Raw genomic sequence first — 20,027 nt, 5'->3', positions numbered from 1 at the left:
AGACTCAATATCAAAATCTTTTAATTGAGCACTAGTCAAACTTGTCAATCTTTTTCACTTCTCACCATAATTAGTCAAATTTAGTCATCTGAACTGAGGCATAATACAAATAAGGATCTGTGACTAAGTTCCTCACCTCTATAGACAGCATCAGCTCCATCCTAGACACCTGCAACTTACCTCCAAGTCTTCATAAAATCTTGCATCATATTTTTAAACACCTTTAAAATTCTTTGAAGTATCCATGGGATAAGACTGAAAGGCATATAACAATACGGGCACTAAAATAAATGTAATGCCTGCACCCTCATGTCCAGTTCTAGACCAACTATATTTCATCATTTGAACTTGATCTTTAACTGTTTTTTTTTCTCAATTCTGCACGTCTTACTAAGATTACACCTATGAGTTTCCCAACCAAATTCCTAGGCATTTAAAATGGGTAGCTTCTCAAAAAAGCTAAACTGACTTCTTAATATTCTAGAAGGCTCACAGCTCACTGTTACTGCCATGGTTTTAGTTTTGGTGCTTTATGAGGGGTATGAAATTAATAAATATTCAATAAGGGAACCCAAATCATACTCAGGCTTCAATTATATTAAAATGCCAATTAAAAACAAACAAACACTACCTTATATCACATACTAAACCCAGTTAAATCACACTTCTTAAACGGTCACAGCAAGCAAACAAGACTGGAGATGGCACTGGTGAAAGCAGGCTGTATCTAATTACGATGAGACGTGAAAAAGTGAAAACAATTGACAAGGTCTCCCAAGACAATTAAAAAGATAGAGACAATCCAGCCTCCATTTTCACTAGCTGAACAAAGACACAGACTGCCATAATCATTTAAATTAATTATTGAACCCAAGTATTAAAATCACCATCAGGTCTTCTGCTCTAAGTCGGCCATCTTTATATGTATCCCAGTCTTCAACATATTATCAGACATCTACCTTCCTCCAAAAACACCGACCATTCACTATTTTTTAGGCTTATAAAACTTCGATCAGCCAGGACAGACAAAATAATCAACAGTCATGATTTAAAACAGAAATGATTCTATTCAGGGAATGCAAAGTAAACTGCACCCACCACTTGTTTCCAAGAAAGGGGTACCTCTTTAGTTGCAAACACCTGATTAAGCAATTTAAGTACAGAATCGTTTTCTCCTTATTACTTCTCTGTAACTCTGTAGATATGACATTACTACATCCAGTTTTACCTAAAGTCTGCAGCACCTCCAAATCTTTGCCCTGTATTAAAAGGATTCATCAAGGCAACTGTGTCTTACATGGTAATGTTCAGTTCCAGTCCTCATATATAATCCTGAACCTCAGTCTGAGCTCTACACAAATTTTCACAATAAACCCAAAATATATGACTTTAAGGATTCCCTGCAGACTACTCTTTCAGAGATACTGTGTGAGCAGTTTGGTGTAACAAGGGGAAATTATTTTTCTGAGCTATGATACAGAATTGGAATTGCCTAGACATAGTAAGGTCTTGCTGGGTCTAATTATGATGGCTGCCAAAAAAGCATTTACTAGAAAATGTCAATCAAAACCTAAATCAACTGTATTAGAAGTAGTGAATAAAGCAACAAAGATAAAACAACTGGAATTGGGATATTTAGAAAAGGGTAAGTGCAAATTACATAAGGCAAAATGGGAATTGTGGGAACAATACAAACAAGGGAGGAGTGAGTTTTATAAGAAGGCAGGATTTGAATGAGCTATATAATGTTTGAGTGACAATGAATGGGCAAATTACAAGTGATGTATAAAGTTTGCAGCTAGAACTGTGTCAGTATGGCTTGTGATGTAAAATGTTTGCAACTGGAATTGTGTCAATATGGTTAGTTTTCATTTGTATAAATGTATGACTGCCTATGTCATAACTGATCATTTAATAAAGGTGTTTCTTATTTAAAAAAATGAAATATGTCTGCTATCACCACCAGATCACTGTTAAAGACATCCCCATTCCTACAGCACATGCCTACAATAATCAACTCCTCTGTAGTCTTCACCCAACTGTTAGGGGTTTCTGGCAGTCAGGAAACTTGATCCATGTAAAACATTTTTACTTGGTACAACCACCATTTCTTAAGTCACCATCTATACTTCAATTTACACAACAAATTCTCTATCATAAAAACTATTCTCCAACTTTATAAGTGTGATTCTTATTCCTTAAATTATCCTGACCCTTGTACCATAATTCATTTGTAGACTTCATGACTTCCTCACCTCCTTCTTTGCTTCTAGTTTGAAATTATCCCAGACAATGACCTTGCCCTATTCAGACAAACTGCTCTATACCATCTATCCGTGCCAATCTACAAAAAGTCCTGGCTTAAATAAATCAGAATATGCTAATGCTTCTCCAAACAGGATGACACCAAGGCAGGCAGATTACATTTTAACAGTGTATGGTCTAAAATTACAGTAGGATGGGTCTTCACCCCTCTAACCAAATACACATGTTCAGCATTAACATATATTTTGGATGGAAATCTCCAGCTGCTTGAATGGTAGGTGGTCTGCGAAATCTCAAGTCTATCAGTCAAAACATCAGTTTGACCCAATACGTTAGCGTAAATTTCCCACATCTCTCCCTAATTAGGGAACCCGGCCACATCAAACATCAGATACATCTGCTACTTATTACAGTCCCCTAGCAACAAGGTCAAGACTTACCAAAATGCTAACAATTCCCTCATTACTTTGAAAACCTCTTGCAAAGATGTGCCTGGAGGTAAGCAGACAGTATTAAATGCAACTCAAAACTCAAGTTGATACAATAAACCGTTTCAGTCCCACATAACAGCATCATCATTGATTAACACATCCTCCAGCACTAAGGCACAGTGTTCAGAAATAATTCTCTTATTTTGATTTAACTGGGATAGACTATTTTCAGGCTCAGACTTGAAAAAAATGTATACAGTGTAAAATGTATGTTTACATTTTGTTACACCATGCAACATATCAATGTTGTCTTTAATATGAGCTTCAGTATAATCCAAATACAGGGCAGTAAATATTGAATACTGAAAAGTATGAATTCACATTGTAAAAACTTTGGGATAGATATTTCTAGCACTGGTGTGAGATGGCAGAGTAGGACAGAGGGAGAAGCAGGGAAACGGGGAATGTCGAGTGCCAAAAAAGTAAAGGGTTTGCTGCTTGGAATTAGAGTTGGAGAACAACAGTATTTACAGCTACTTAGACAACTTAATTCAGTTATTATTATGAAAGTAGCTTATGAAGGACAAGGTAGGAATGGAGAATGGCATGAGAACAAGGGAATAACAGCAGAAGCTGTAAAGACAGGAAAGGTTGCTATGTCGTGTCTTTCGGCTTTTCACAGTTAGGGGTCGCCACAGCGGAACTCCGGTCCGCTAATGATTGGCAGTAGATTTTTACATGCCGAGTTGCCAGCTCTGATGCACAACCTTCAATGAAGGTACGACCATTCACGCATGTCTCCACACAGAAGACGCTCTAGCTGAGAATCGAAAGACAGGAAAGGTAATGGAACAAATATGCATCTGCTTAACTAGGAGTTTAACAGAAGAGAGGTTAAAGTGCGTTTGTGGGATGTACAGGGATAATTTATTCTACCATTGAAATCCGATATACTTTGCTTCTGTTAACAGGCATTTTCTGAGCTGTATTAGAAATTTACTGCACAAGTTAATTTCTTTTAGAATGTTTGGGAGCTACTCCCACAGCTGAGGAACAAGGACTGAAAAACTATGGCCTGTGCAGTGGAGTTTTTTTTACTTGGAGTTTTAAGTGTGTGCCTAGAGACTTGAAGGGACCTTAGGCTGCAGCTGGAGGTGTGGAAAAGCAAGCAAACTGGTAAAAATGGGAGATAATTATGATTGGGCAGGTTATAGGTTAAAGGTGTGTTCCATCATACTTTATTACTTACTTTATGCACCACAGCATGTTATGGCTCTAGTGAAATACTGTATTTTCACACCAGTCATTCCTGTTACATATGTGACCACTTTTTAAGTAAAAAAAAAAAATTGAAAAGTACAATTTTTCCAGAGGCATGTACCCAATGCAGTTGCTCAGTGAGGTGTCCCAGTACTTCCAGTAGATCACTAAGAATAGGTAGAAACCATCACCATCCATATACTCTCTGAACGAGAACTAGTAATTAATTTAAATTATTCAGAAACATTTTACTGTACCACTAAGTAATACTACTCAAAAAGGAATGTCACAAAACATTTATGATAAGGTATTCCCTCTAGTACAGCATCATATGCATGGCATAAAAAGTTTCCTTACCATCAAATCTGTTTTACTACACTGGGAGCAGCCTTTTGCTATAGCAGTGTCAGATTCTTGAAACTACTAAATTCTTTCAAACTCACAGATCACATGAGATGGTGCTGCTCTACTCCCCAGGACACCGTCCACATAGTATGTTGATGTTATAGCCTCATTCATCATTTCTTCTGCAGGCAGCAGCAGAAAAAGAACCAAGCATCCCTGATGTGGTGCACATTCATGAATGGCACTCAAAGCTTCCTGCGAGTCCAAGCCTTAGACCTTTAAGGGAAGAATCAGAATGTCACTGATCCAACATTCTGAGCTTCAGCTTTCCCAGTCTACAATTGGGCATGGGTGCCCTAAACTGCTCTTCCTCACATACAGTCAAGGCACAGCAGTCTCTCTTAAAAACACACATTTCACCTTGTTCTTTTAGAGTTCACCAGCCTTCAGCAACAGTGAATAAATCAGTTTTTTTAAGTTCATACATTTCAAAACAAACCAAGACATAGCTTTTCTATCAAGCAGCAAATGCCAGACTGTGAGAAAAAAGTTAATGCACCTTTTCATAGGTCCATGGCTTTATAGGGAAGGACTAGCTTAAACTTAGCCAATGTCCATTTTGGCACATGAATTTACATGTTTGGTGTTAGATTGGCCTTATCCATCCCATATTACCTCTATTAAAAACAAGTTGCATTATACCACAGATGTTGGTCTTTTCGGCTTTTCCCAGTTAGGGGTCACGACAGCGGAACTCCAGTCCGCTAATGATTTGCAGTAGATTTTTATGGTGCCAAGTTGCCAGCCTGACGCCCAACCTTCAGCGAAGGCACGCCAATTCACACATGTCTTTCGGAGGCCACTCAACCGTGGGGAGGACATGCAGACTCCACACAGAAGGCACTCCAGCTGAGAATCGAACAGGAGAAACTCTTGCTGTGAGGCAATGCTACCGCTGTACCAGATAATTTGAGGAAATCATTGAGAGGGATAACACATTTATGAGCTTTAACTGTCCATTAGTAGCACAGAGGGGAAGTTCTGGGGGTAAATTTTCTATTACCCATCCACAGATCCAAGTTGTAATTGAATATGGACAAGGATGAGCTTTGTTTTACATGGAGAGGGAGTGTCGGTTCCAGAGCAGTGGTATCCTCTGCAAGATATACTTGTCCCTCCAAATAATTCTCCTGATGTTCCACAAGAGGTATAGATCCCTGGACTGAGTATTTCTGATGTCATTTGGCTTGCTGATGTGCAGTAGGTCCATCAGTATTGGGTCACAGGATGCCCTGTACACCAGATACAAATCATCTCTTAGCAGTCCTTAGGATACCAAGTATTGTGACAAGGCTTTGAGTCTGTCTATGCAAGATGTATTGTTTAGGCCTTGTATCCTTTTAGTAAGGTATCGCTGTGGGTATTCTGTTTTTTTGAACTTGTCTTGACAGATGCATGCCAAAGCGGGCATTATATTCAATGATTATCCTAAGGAGGGCTAAGTAAAGAGGGACAATGACATCCCCAGATCTAGACAGTCCTTTTTTCATAAACTGTGCAATATAGAAGGACTTTCTTACAACAATATACACATGTTGGCCAAAAGTTATGTCACCGTCTACATAAGTACCCAATTCCCAAACAACTGGGTCAACTCTTTGGGGTGTATTGTCAATGTGGTAAGCTCCCTGGGATAGATGACTTCCCAAAGGATACAATAATGCATTTTTTGGCATTTAGTTTCAATCCATGATTATGGCACCAGTTACTTGTTTGAGACAAACCTTCCTGCAGGTCAGATGACTAAGTCATTAGGGGATTCAATGATTTGATCTGCAAACTTAGTCATCCAGAGCTCTTTGGTATTGGCATTTTATACAACCCAGGCCAGCTTGTCAATTTCTTCTGTATGTATGTCACACTTTCTCCTTTTCAGGCATTCCTACAACATGCATGTTTTCCCATCAATTCCTGTTCTCACTCATGGTCTGTTTGCTTCTTTTCGATCAGTTCACTTTCAGATAATAAATGCACACAATCTTCTTTCAAACTTCTTACTTTTACATTGCAATTTCTCAGTGGCACGAACATACCTCAGAGTCAGAGATTTGGACAAAGCCATGGGGGGAACAAAAGACCAAAAACAGGGACAATTTTTAAATATTGCTCTTACAGACTTAGAAAGTAGATAGAACAGCAAGTTTTGCATTATCATGATTTTTCTGAAGGATATGAAGTCTGAAACTTGAATGTTTGTCATTATTTACTGGCTTAAATCTTCAATAATTTGCCAGTGATTTACTAGAAAACCACTATTTTATGAAAAATGGACCAAAAACATGAGGAAAAAATTCGGACATTCTGCAAAAATCTGTACAGTTGAGAGGTGTGCCATGCAAACATGTGAATTCAATATATCAACTATTTTGGTATTTCTTTCTGCTGCCACAATGTAATTATTCAGTTTGGGATGGACTTTCTCTACTGCTGATAAAAGTTGTTCCCAAGGCACTTTCTTAGAGACTGCATTGTCAGCGTCTTCCACTAAGCTGTCTTGCACAGTCACTGCCATATCAACTCACCATTAGTCCTGTGATCCACAACAGAATCCAAAGAATGTTATTTATTTTCCTACATCAATATCACAAACTCCATTTGATTTCTACAAGTTAGGATCTCACTTGGAAAATTGGGAATATCAACTAGTGTGCACCTTCTTTTCACTAACATTTACCCATAGCTTACCAATGGGAGATATTTCATTGTACTTTGGTTATTATTACCTTAAATGCTATGGAACAACTTGTTACCACTCCCACAAGAGGGGAAAACATACTGGACCTGACCATCACCAACATGGGGACCCTATGCTCCAGACCAGAAGTGTATCCCTCACTGGTAAGATCAGACCATAAACTAATCTCACTGGATATTCACATCCCAACCCCACCCCCTGCCCAGAAAACCACAGTGAAAAACTTCTCTAAAGCAAATTTCACACTCCTCAAAACTGAGGTGGAATCCTTCAAAGCCCCTGGGCCTGTGGAAAATACGGCCCAGACCACAGAATCCTTTATAAACACATTCTATGAACACCTTCAGGAATGCATGGATCATGCAATCCTGAATAAAACCAAGACCCAATCCTCCAAAGACAGATGTCCTGTCTGGTGGACCCCAGCCATAAACAAACTATACAACAGGAGGAAGCTACTACATGATAGAGCAAAATCCCAAAAAGGGAAGGCATCTCTGATCAGTATTAGCAAAAAACTATGGTCACTCATAAAATCATCTAAGGCCAGCTTCGAGAGAAAAATTGCACAGGACACTAAGGATAATCACAAGGCTTTCTTTAGTTATGTTAGGAACCTGGGTGGAAATTCCCAGATATGCTCATAATTAGTCCAAAATGACAAAAAATACACCGAACCCACAGACATTGCCAACATCCTAGCTGACAGGTTCAGTGCAAACTCCTCCCCCTCCCCACCAAAAGGGCAAATATCTATCCCAGCAGAGTGCTGCCCCCCTGACATCTCAGATGCTCAGGTAAGAGCCGCCATCTCCAAAGCAAAAAACACAGCATCAATGGGACCAGACGGTGTCCCGGGCTGCGTCCTACATGAACTCCAAGAGCAGCTAAACCCAAACATAAAACTACTGTTCAATCTCAGCCTTACTATAGGATATGTACCCAAAGAGTGGTGTACAGCAACAGTGGTCCCTCTCCACAAAGGTGGTGCCTCAATGGATCCTGGAAACTATCGCCCCATAAGCCTGACTAGCTTGGTCTGCAAAGCTATGGAAAGGATCATCACGGACCTCATAAATAAAGATATTGGGGACCTACAGATACTGGGTCCTACCCAGTTCGGCTTTGTTAAGGGTAGATCCTGCCTCTTAAACCTGGTCGATTTCTTTGAAACAGTCACCAAGGCCAATGATGAGGGGAAGGTGGTCCACACAGCCTACCTGGACCTCACAAAAGCCTTCAATACAATACCCCACTCGGGCATTATAGATAAGCTCACCAGCTTAAATATAAACCCCTATGTCACTAGATGGGTTGCAAACTGGCTCAAGGACAGAACCCACATGGTTAGAATTGCTGGAGCCATGTCAGACTCCGAACCAGTTACAAGTGGCGTCCCACAAGGCTCAGTCCTGGGACCTCTCTTGTTTGGTATATATTTCTTGGAGGTACAGGCCAACATGGAAGGACTGTGGCTGACCAAGTTCACAGGACTGCAAATTGGGTGCCATAATCGACTCTCCAGTCGACACAAGCATCCTCCAAAAGGGCCTCATAGAGACAGACAACTGGTGCCAGAGCCATGGCCTCAAGCTAAATGCCAAAAAGTGTATAGTCATCCCCTTTGGCAAAAACAAAGTGCCCACAAATTACCACATAGGTGGTAATCCATTAAGTACAGAAGAAGTAATTAGGGACCTGGGGACCCAAGTTGATAGCAATCTCTCATTTGAAAACCAGATGGCCAAAGTGGTTAGAAAAACATTATGCCCACCTAATCATGAAGGGATTCACATCTAGATCAGGAGAGGTTATCGCGCCTCTTTACTCATCCCTCATCAGGCCCATAATTGAGTACAATGCCCCTTTTGGGATGTACCTTACCAGACACCTGCAGCAACTGGAAAGACCCCAAAAGTACCTCACGAAGAGGATCAAAGGGCTCAAACAGATGCCATATGCTGCCCGGTTAAAGAAACTCCAGCTCTACTCAGTGGCATACCGCCTGCTTAGAGGCGATATGTGCCTGACGTATAAAGCCATGTCCAACCCGGAATTAATGGACATGCTGCACCTCAGAAAATCCAAATCCCATCGAGCTACGCTCGAGACTTGAACCTCAGCACTGAAATAAATAGGACATGCTGGAGGGACAGATTCATAACCCAGAGGCTCCCTTCACTCTGGAATAAAATCCCAGTCCAGGTTAGGCAGAGTCCCTCATTGACTCTCTTCAAGAGGAATCTTGATGAGTGGATGGGAGATTGTAGGTTTACTCCAGGTATCACTTCTGTGTCACTGTTAGACAGAGGCACAGTATACTAACCTCAAAAAAGGCATAGCAAAATTTATTTAAAATGGGTGGGGAAAGCCAAACACACTCTGGCTAGGCTTATAAATGCCCTAGGGCAGATAGCCTAGTATGAACCTATGAACCTATACATGTCTAATACTGGAAAGTTTCTTAACCATTTTTAACGATTTTGACTTCTGTTACATAGTTTTTGAACTGTGCCTTTAGTTTGTGCATACTTAGCTCACAGCTGATATAGTGTTCCCTGCATTCACCAAAATGTTATTTTTTATGAGTATTTTCAAACCACAGCTCATATTCTTCTGCTGTGACATCACGTTACCATAAGACTGCTGTTGTCATTTGGTATACATATGTTCATGCTGAGTTTCAATCCCCACGCCTCTACTGAATGCGGGTCCTGCTCGGTCAAACTATCTTGGTTAACAAAATAAATAAAATTGAAGCCTGGTACATGCTGCAAAGGGATGAAGCCTTTCCTGCAATCCAGATGACCTAGACTTGATTACCAGTCCCAGCAATGCAGCACCCAGGTAGGGAGGGAAAGGAATGAAAGGGAGTGGCTTGGTTGTCTCTTCCAATGGGATGTAAAGGGTTCAGACACACTTGAGAGCACATTGGTCAGAATTATATTCCTGGGGAAGATCAGGAAGACCTCTGCTCATATGTAGGGGGACAGGCAGGGCCATTTGAAGGAAAACTCTTGGAAGGAATAAGGGGACACCCTTTCTGGATGGTCCACTGCATGCCCCTCTCTATCACCTAGCCAACTGTGCACAGCTAGGGGGAGGGAGAAAAAGGAAAAAATATGCACCATCCCTGGTGGCTGCCTAAATAATGGTCCCTCCTAACTCTTTCCCTGGTGAAGGTGAACATTTGGCCGGGAGGGAGCTGAGGGCCGACAGTCAATAGAAGGAATATAAACAAATAAAACTAACCGACTTACTAAATAAGTAAACAAACATAACCTACATCTTACGGACTATACAGTGAACTGCCTCTGTTAAACATAGAAGTCTTTTATCAACAGTTGCTCCTGATTTAGTCTACACATGTAATAACAAACACACTTTGTTTTAATAAGGAAAATCCACCTGGTTAGAACACTCATTTACAGTGAAGGTCCATGGAGAAAATTTCCAACACATACAAGTATGTTGTTACAGATGCTAGTAAGGGTGAATACATTTACTGTTCTACATTCACACACACACAAGTTCTAAGTTCTTCCTCAAGTATTTACTGTGTCAGAATATCCAAATATAACATTTGAGGCATGTGACAGGGATATAAAATACTAGGCACTATACGATGCAAGAAAATCCCGCAGTTTAAACATGCCCATGTTGCAGTTTTAGATGCCAAGTGCGCATTTTCATTGAACACAGAAAGGATTTTTAAATGGTCAGTTAATTACCTGTTTTTCAAGTGCTGCACACTCCCCAGGCAGCGAAATCTTCCATTCACCATGATGGCCATTCTTGTACACAGGGCCTCGCACTCTTCCATGCTGATGGGTAGTGAAAGAAGAAAAAAATTAGGCATTCAGACTTGATTCCATAAGGATTTTTCTGCACCTTGTTATGTCCATGCAATCAGAATAAGCCAACATCTGCACTGTTTAGCCCTGTGGGGTGTGGGGCCCACTCTAACAGATTTTCAGTAGGCTTTTTGCAGCACGGACCACTAGCAAGTTAATTCAGTGAACTATACAACTGCAACCCCCAACTTTTCCCCCATTTCCTGGACCCTAGTACCACGGACTTTATGGAACAAGGTTGTGAATATGAAGCATACTGTTTGGCATCCAAAATATTTCCTACTAAGGCCTATGCTTTCTGCTGTACATGTTTTTACAGGTTAGTAGGAGCCCTCCCCAGCTCCTTCACTGAAAATACCAGACCAAGATCATTCCTGAAACTAGTATTTTACACTATTGCACAGACACATGAGAACTTTTGCAATTTAAAAACATGAAAAAGATTTAATCTGACACAAAAATGCATTTGTGTTATGGTTTAACTGTTAATCTAATGTCAGCAGTGAACAAGACCTGGTTGTAGTAACTTGTCAGCAGTTGTTTTACATATTAAGCAATGTACTATGATTCAATGAGACTGAAGTCAAATGTCAAGGTTTGTTGCACACTTTAATGAAATCATTAGTATATCTTTCAACTGCTATGACCTAGGCAAAGCGCCATAACTTTTGGCCCTCAGATATAAAGTGGCTCTTCTGAGATTTATTAATTTTCCTTATAAAATCAGACCTTTTATGGAATCTTACCATTTAAAAAAAACTAAGCCCATACAAATATTCACAGCCAATAACCATACAGAGTTTAGTATATAATTACTTTCTGTTATGAAAAGTAAGAAAGTGATCCTCTTTCTAACCCTCTGCTAAGATTTTAATGCCCAGAGGATGAGAGGTATAGCCATTAGTAACAGGCACTCTGTCAAGTTTACATATTCATTTGTAACATACAGTGCCAATACAAAAATAAATACATAAATCACTTTGCTAGGTAACCTGCTTAGTAACAGGAAAAAGTGTTCAGTAAGCTGGAAATATTGCAACATTGACTGTGGGTGTCTGAGCCAAAAAGAAATCGGTCAAAATGAAACATTCAACTCCTGTGTAAAAGACAACCCACACATTTGACAAAAAGGAAGTGATTCTTAAATAACACTACACACTCCATATAAAATATATAAACCATTTAAACAAAGACAGTCACTTGTGGTCAGACCATAATACTTAAATGGTTTCCATCAGAAATCGTGCCACATCAAAGTGCTTGACAGGAGCTTTTTTTTATACTTCGGATATATTTTATGAAATAGAACAGCTAATGCTTTTTTGTTTATCACTGTCACAAATGCCTACAAAATCACTGTGAATGTTAATGAGGCGAAAGTTAAATGGGGTTTCTTTCTTTCTCCTAAATGGAGGACAGTACATTAGAAGTCATCATAGTAACCACTTCTTCTTTAAACTGCAGTAATCACTTCCTCATTGGCTATACATTCTGGAGTGAAAGTTCAAGTGCCTTCCAGTTCAGCGCACAGTATTATGCATCTGCGTGTGAAATCACACTAAGCTTTCGGATGTCGTATAGCATTGCAACCCCAACCTCCTGATACTGCTTAGCCACAGTAAAGAGGAGGATGATAGGATGCACTTTGACCATAAATTCTTGCAGCATTCATGAAGATTGCATTTCTAGGTACCTAGGAATCCAGCATCAGTTACAAAACTACTGCAATAGCCTCATGGTTACAACAGAACAATATTCGTGGAACATCTAAGTCTGGACATACTACATACAAGTATTAAAAAAAACTTTCTCACTCTTACATAATCCTCCTCCTCCCTCCAACAATCCTCAGTTGAATGTGTAGTAATTAGGCTATTTTATCGAAACATGATATAGAAAGTTAAGTTTAATACTGAGAATTGTTCTCTTGCAAAATTTTGCTGTCTGCAAAAATACACAAAAGTTTAACTTCCCCACCTGGACGTCCAACTGTAGCAGCTAACAACTATTTTCACATAATATTGGAAATATGTTACATATTTATCTACTTCCATTTGTAGAGAAGCTTAGTTCATATATAAGAGATGCGTTTGATTTTTTTGGACAAAGTAATTACCTGGGGAGAAGATTTTTAATGGGCAACCTTAGATGTACAAAGCCTGTACATCAACATTACACATTCTATAGGGTTAGAGGCATTAAAATTCTTCCTTGGAGATAGCCCTATGGCTAATTATATTATTGATTTAATTAAATTTAGTTTAACTGAACATTTTTTTAGTTTAATCAAACCATTTACCAGCAAATTCAGGGTACGGCAATGGGAGCTCCTTTTGCTCCCATGTATGCCAATTTAGTGATGGGATTTTTTTAGATATTTTTTTTGTATAAGTTAAAAGTTTTTCCAAGAGCGTGTTATACTTTATTATAGGTTTATAGATGATTTGTCTTTTTTATGTAAGGGGGCATGTCCAAGTTAGATGATTTTATAAGTGATTTACATCAAAACCACTTTTGGTTTAAATTTGATGGTATACAGAGGGGCAAATTTGTCAATTTTATGAATGTGGTTTTGGAGGGGGGGTGATGGTAAAATCAGAACTAGAGTCCATAGAAAATTTGAAGATGGAGGGCATTTTTTAGATGCCAGTAGTTGCCATCCTCCACATATTTTAGACTCTCTTCCATATGGAGAAACACTGAGAATTAGTAGATTATGTAACGATCAGTTAATCTTAGAAAAATAAATTAATACTTGAATATGTTTAAGCAGAGAGGATATGGCATGAAAATAATTAGTCACGCTTTAAATGGGTTATGTCAGCTGGATTGTGAGGACAGTAATACAGGAGCCAGGGACTTTAGGTATAATTATAATAAAGGGGGAAACAAAACGTTTATTTTGCAACTACATTTAACTTGGTGACCCTGGAGACAGTTAAAATTGTTAAATATTTCTGGCCTGTGTGGAGACATGCGTGAATGGGCGTACCTTCGTTGAAGGTTGTGCGCCAGGGCCGGCAACTCGGCACATAAAAATCTACTGCCAATCATTAGCGGACCAGAGTTCCGCTGTGGTGACCCCTAACCAGGAAAAGCCTAAAGATACAACAATTTCTGGCCATCTCTTTTGAATGGTGTGGATGGATTAAAACATTTATGGGGTACCCATCTTATAAGAGGGGTAAAAGTATAAAAGATATGTTCACAATAATTTTACAATACCTAAAATAGGATGTACTATTGATATAAAATTTTTTGGTACATGGGCTTGTGGGGGCTGTTCTATAGACCCCTATAGAGCTAAATCTTTTGATGTTATAAACGGAGTGAGCTATACCTCTTTGGCCAAATATTCTTGTAATACTATGGGAGTGATTTATGCTCTCGCATGTTCCTGCAACCTGTTTTATATAGGTGAGACAAAAAGAGCTTTTAGAAAGAGGCTGCAGGAACACGTTAGAGATATTAAAAATAACAGACCAGAAAGTCCGTTGGCATGTCATTTTAATCAAGTTCATGGGGGAGTTTATACAGAACTAAAAGGTTGCATTTTGGAGCATGTAACAGTAGAAATTATTGCAAAATGTATTGTATAAAGAAAGATTTTATTTTCAAGTATGGTACTATGACACCTGCTGGTTTAAATAGAGAATGCAACTAGAAGTTCCTTATTTAGGTATTTAATTGTTAATTATTAAGCAACAGCTTTTTTTAATTGTATAATTGATGTGATTTAGTAGAGTATAAACGAATTTTGCATTTTGAGCGTGCATTATCTCATGGAAGGCTGTAGAGCTGAGGCGCTAGAGATTGGAGTATTGAGAGTTTTTTCTTTGTGCTGATTAAAACCAACAGAAAAGGGGAAATACAACTCCAGACCAGCAACAAATAAACAAAAAGGTGTTGCTAGAAAACACGCTCCACAAACCATGATAAACAAGTTCTTTATTCCAGGAAACACTCAGGACCACACAAAAATATTAACGCTGACGATTTCAAATACGTTTTTGTCCACCAAGACTTCAACAGATAACAACATTCACTTAATGCAAGTCCTTAAATATACAAAAGCTTTAAAAATCACCCAATAGAAACTTGATATATATTAATAACCTAAAAAATAAACAGAAGCACTTTATTCTAAACATCAATACACAATACAATACTAAGAATATGTTAAAAATATTAAAAACCAAAACTTCAAAATACTCAACATTAAAAAAATCACTTTATACATATTATATACATATCATATATATATATATATATATATATATATATATATATATATATATATATATATATATATATATAAAATTAAATATTTAAACGTATAAAATAAAATTATTTCATTCAACATTTGACAGAATTTGTCTTCCTAGAAAAACTTTTTTTGGAGAGGGGATACCTGGTTAAATTAATAGAGGACACCACTAGGTATGTTAAAGATCAGCAGAGGGCAAGATTTATGCCCATTTTAGGTAAAGGCGATGAATTTACATTTGCCACTGATGAGAAAAATTATAGTAGATTTACTAGGGCATTCACAATGGAATACAACAGTGACTCAAATATGGTGGTTGATGTGGTCAGACGAGAATGGAATAGACTTAGGTCTTTCACTGACCTTAAGGGGGTGGAAAACAAGCCTTTAAACATTATTTTTAAAAAAGGTACCAACCTAAAGGAATTATTTGAGATGAGGAGTACTACATCTAGGGGTAAGGGATTTGGTACCTATAGATGTGGGGCATGCTCCCAGTATAAGCATTTAGCTAATGTTGACCAAGTGTATATTAAAGCTTGGAATAGGACTGTTAAAAGCATGTATTATAGTAACTGTAACACTAGTTGTTTATTTTATTTAGTAATATGTGAAGTTTGTAGCGCCATTTAAGTAGAGAAGACAGAAAGATATCTGAAAAGGTGCATTTATGAGCATTTTTATGATATAGGTAAAAGGAATGATAAGAATGACTTATACAAACATTCACAAAATTGTGCCCAAGCAAACTTTTTATTCTTTGTGTTGGAAGTTGTTCCTATTTATGCGGGGGGGGGGGGCTCTTGGGAAACCTGTTTGGAATATCGAGAATTATACTGGCAGGTTTTGTTGGATGCTGGGAGGTATCCTGGCTTGAATGAGAGTATTTCCCTGGCACCATTATTGAAGTTAAGGGCAGCTAAACTCCAAAACCTTTTTAAACTTTTTTAAAGCTTTTATTTCCAGTTCCAACCAACACAGGGTAGCAATGCACTGAAAATGTTGAAAGAAATAATTTTATTTTATATATGTTTAAATATTGAATATATATATAAGAATATATATATATATTTTTTATAATATGTATAAAGTGATTTTTTAATGTTGAGTATTTTTTTAACATATTCTTAGTATTGTATTAAATGTATTGAGGATGCTTAGAATAAGGTGTGTCTATTTAATTTTTAGGTTATTAATAGATATAAAGTTTCTTTTGGGTGATTTTTAAAACTTTTGTGTATTTAAGGACTTGCATTAAGTGAATGATGTTATCTGATGAAGTCTTGGTGGATGAAAACATATTTGAAATCGTCAGCGTTAATATTTGTGTGTGGTCCTGAGTGTCTCCTGGAATAAAGAACTTATTTATCGTGGTTTGTGGAGTGTGTTTTCTAGCAGCACCTTTTTATTTGTTGCTGGTCTGGAGTTGTATTTCTCCTTTTCTGTTGGCTTTGGTCGTTTTGTGTTCTTGGAGAATGGAAGACAGTGACTCTATACCACGGTCTCCAAGGGAGAGGAGGGATGACATTGGTGAAACGAGAAACTCATTGGGCAGCTTTCCCAGCTCGTTGATTTACTGACTTCAATCAGTATGAGGTTAGCTTCTGTACTGTGCTCGTCTTTACCTGGAAACCAGGAAGCCTTACATGGTGGTGGGCAAACAGCGGTGGCTGTTAGAGAAAAATGGCGTTCAAGTGAAGATAAAGAAACTAACCAACAAGCTGGACGGAGTTCGTTGAACATTTTGGACACTCCTAATTTATTTCTACTTTCAGGGGAAAATGGCACAAATACAAGTGGTGGAAATGACAGCAATGGATGGACTTTTAGTCAAACAAACAGAGGTGACTGTAATATTATTACTAGTAATGTGAATTCTAGTAATGTAAATGCATATCCAAAATGGAAGAAATTTCTCTGATTGGTTAAATAACAAAACAGACTTTAATTTTAATCAGGATGTTAATACCTATACCCTTGGCGACAAGGAAAACAGTGATTCATATAGAAAATATTAATAAATTAGCTGATGTGTTGGCAAAATTTAAAGCTCTGAACATAGACAACGAATACCTTAGGGAATGCCTGAGGAGGGGGGTTGTCCCCAAAGGTTTGAGTGTGTTTAAATTCCCCAACAATACTGACAATGGTTCTGAATTATACGATGAACTTGTGGAAATATTTAATAGATGTGGGCTTGATGTTGTTAAAATGGTTAAGCAAAATGAAATAAAAATGAATGAACTGAAAAATGTTATAGAGCACCTTAATAATTTTACTACTAATGATTTGTTATAGTCTGCTGAGACAGAAAAAAATAAATATTACAGCATGATGGATAAAATTGATGAATTATGTTCAGTTAATATTAAAAGGAAGATTAAAAAACTGAACAGGGATATTTTAAAATGCATCCACCTCAGGAGAGATGCCCATAGTAAGAGGCGTAGCAGAAGCTTTAAGCCTTGGATTTTTGGCCTTCAGCTTAGCGACCACCTCCACCTCAGGCCTCGAGGATCCCTCCATCACACTTCTAGCTAGTAACTTTAAGCACTGGTTTTCCAAGTAAAAGTTTACTACTTAGGGTCTTGGGCACAAAGGCTTGGCAAATGGGACAGGAATTGTGCTAGTGGGTAGGCCCCTAGGCAGAACACTGGAGATGGCTATCTTTATGTGGAATTTGTCTTCTACACTGGCATTTGCCTTTTTTGGATGACATAAACCCTTCCACAAAACAGTAGCAAAAGAAATAAAATCTCCTCAATGGGGTACTTATCAGAGAAATCATTGAAACACAGCTAATGGCTTGCCGAGCAGACCGACATTGAAAGGTGGCGTTCAGACTGGTGGCAAAGTAGTTCTGAGGTAGGTGCGTGTGTGCATCACTTTTATGGTCAACATATGAAAACAGCCCAAGTGCGATGTACCATGCACCCTATAGAAGTGAAAGACTTTTATACAGTGGCCAATGTTGGGTCGCTTATGATGGAGACCTCAGTCATGTAAAGAACATTGCAACAGATGAAGAGAAGGACATCACAGTACTGCTCCTTTCCTTAAAAAGTTTTGTTGTGCCTTCCATAAACTGCAGTGTGGATTTACAGTTTACATCATCTGCAAGATCAAACAAACATGCTCCCTATTTAGCTTTGATTCGGTCTTGTTGCACAGTGGGCATGCACTAGTGGATTGGCTGGTCAACTTCACTTCTCCCCATCTCACCAGCCATCCCATACCATACCTCAGTAGTCTTAAAATCTCTGCTTTGCCATCTTTTCATTCTCAACATTAACTTGCAGTTTCCAAATTACCGGGTTGGCCTAAAACAATTTTTGCACAGTAGTGGGTATACCCAACAAAAAAACATGTACTTCTACAAATCTATACTAACACTACCAACAGACTGCTCTGCCTCTGCTCCCCAAGACTTTTTCAGATTAACAGGCTTTTCCCATACACTTTCTGGTGCATCACTACATCCTGTAACATTTCCAGACTTGCATATCAGTGTAAACTTGTCACCCACCCCTTTAGCTTCAGTTTTGCTATTTACATCTGTCATCCCACCTGTCCACATTACCTATCAGTATCTATATAAACTAACTACACCTCTCAAAAACAATAAAGCACACCTTACTCACCTTCTCATACTTATGATCAGAACTTTTTTGCCTTCCCTGGCAACCTTACTATTCTACTTGGACCATGTTTTTTTTTTTTCCACAAAATCTATAACCCTTTTCATGCAAATTTGAAGTCTCTCTCACACACATACTATCCTGAACTCCAGCTCTACCACCCCATAAACCTTCACATTCCTACAGAACATGCTTTTGTCACATAACAAATGACAACTAATTCACTATGCAGTTTGTTATACTATAAAACTCACCATGTTTTCATATTTTTGCTGCTACTACTCCTCTTCCTCTCTGAATGTGTCCCCCAATACAGGCCCAAAACATCAACCAGATTACATCAGGAAATCAACTTAACATTACTCACTTATCTACTTTTCTCATAATAAAATCAGTCTCCTCAACTGCAGAGGTATAAACCATACAGCAGAACTCATTCATGCCTGACTACTACAGAATGAACTGAGCCACATTTACACTCTGTGAAAACCGGTTAAAACCTGCATTTCAAAACATCCAGCTTCTTCCCAAAATGTAATATTTTACAGTTTGACTTCCTAGGATGCACTTGACTCACCAAACAATAGTGATGCCAATATAACAGCTGCTTAATCCTAAACAGATAAATATGGCCCAACCTAGTTTATCTTAGATTTTCACATACACAAAATGAAACAAGTAAACACAGTAACTGCTTATCCACCACATTGTCATGCACTTTGACTTTTACCACGTCTAATACAGTTACCTCTAAACTTAACAAAAATAATATACTTATACTAGGTGACACTAGTGTTCAATGCCTCAGCCCCACTTTTCATGACATAAGCAGATTCTTAGTAGGCTTTCATTTGTACCAATTCATGAAGAAGTCAACAAGGCCCGACTCCATCTGTTAACTGCCACTCCCTGTTTGACCTGCTCATTCTCATTTAATCAGATCAAGGTAATTCCATGCAGGGCTATCTGCACAACATGAATTATCGCCATGCAGTCAGTTTCCATGGTCTTCATAAGACACTTAAACCTGACCCCACCTTATACCACATCCATAACCAATCCACATAAAATACATAACTACTCCTGCACCCCTGCAATCTGTGTGCTTTCTAACAACTATCTCACACAAGCACCTCAACTTCTTAGTAGACTGAATCATTGGTTTTCATAAATCCAGACATTTGCCATGCATGACTAATAGATTTTATTCAC

The 20,027-nt window shown here is 38.4% G+C and overlaps 1 protein-coding gene across 1 annotated transcript in view; it reads right to left on the bottom strand.

The window, feature by feature from the left end:
- The window catches only part of ABCA7 (ATP binding cassette subfamily A member 7), an 882,362-nt gene that overhangs the window by 29,344 nt on the left and 832,991 nt on the right, over nucleotides 1-20,027 (bottom strand). The window contains exon 47 of the mRNA XM_044053819.1: nucleotides 10,788-10,880. Coding sequence (XP_043909754.1) covers nucleotides 10,788-10,880 — 93 coding nt within the window. The remainder of the gene's footprint in view (nucleotides 1-10,787; nucleotides 10,881-20,027) is intronic.

Source organism: Protopterus annectens, chromosome 13.part0, assembly GCF_019279795.1.
Source record: "Protopterus annectens isolate FY-2018-M chromosome 13.part0, PAN1.0, whole genome shotgun sequence".
Classification (NCBI taxonomy): Eukaryota; Metazoa; Chordata; order Ceratodontiformes; family Protopteridae; genus Protopterus; species Protopterus annectens.
The sequence above is the reverse complement of the archived record's forward strand: the minus strand, read 5'-3'. Positions and strand labels throughout refer to the sequence as shown.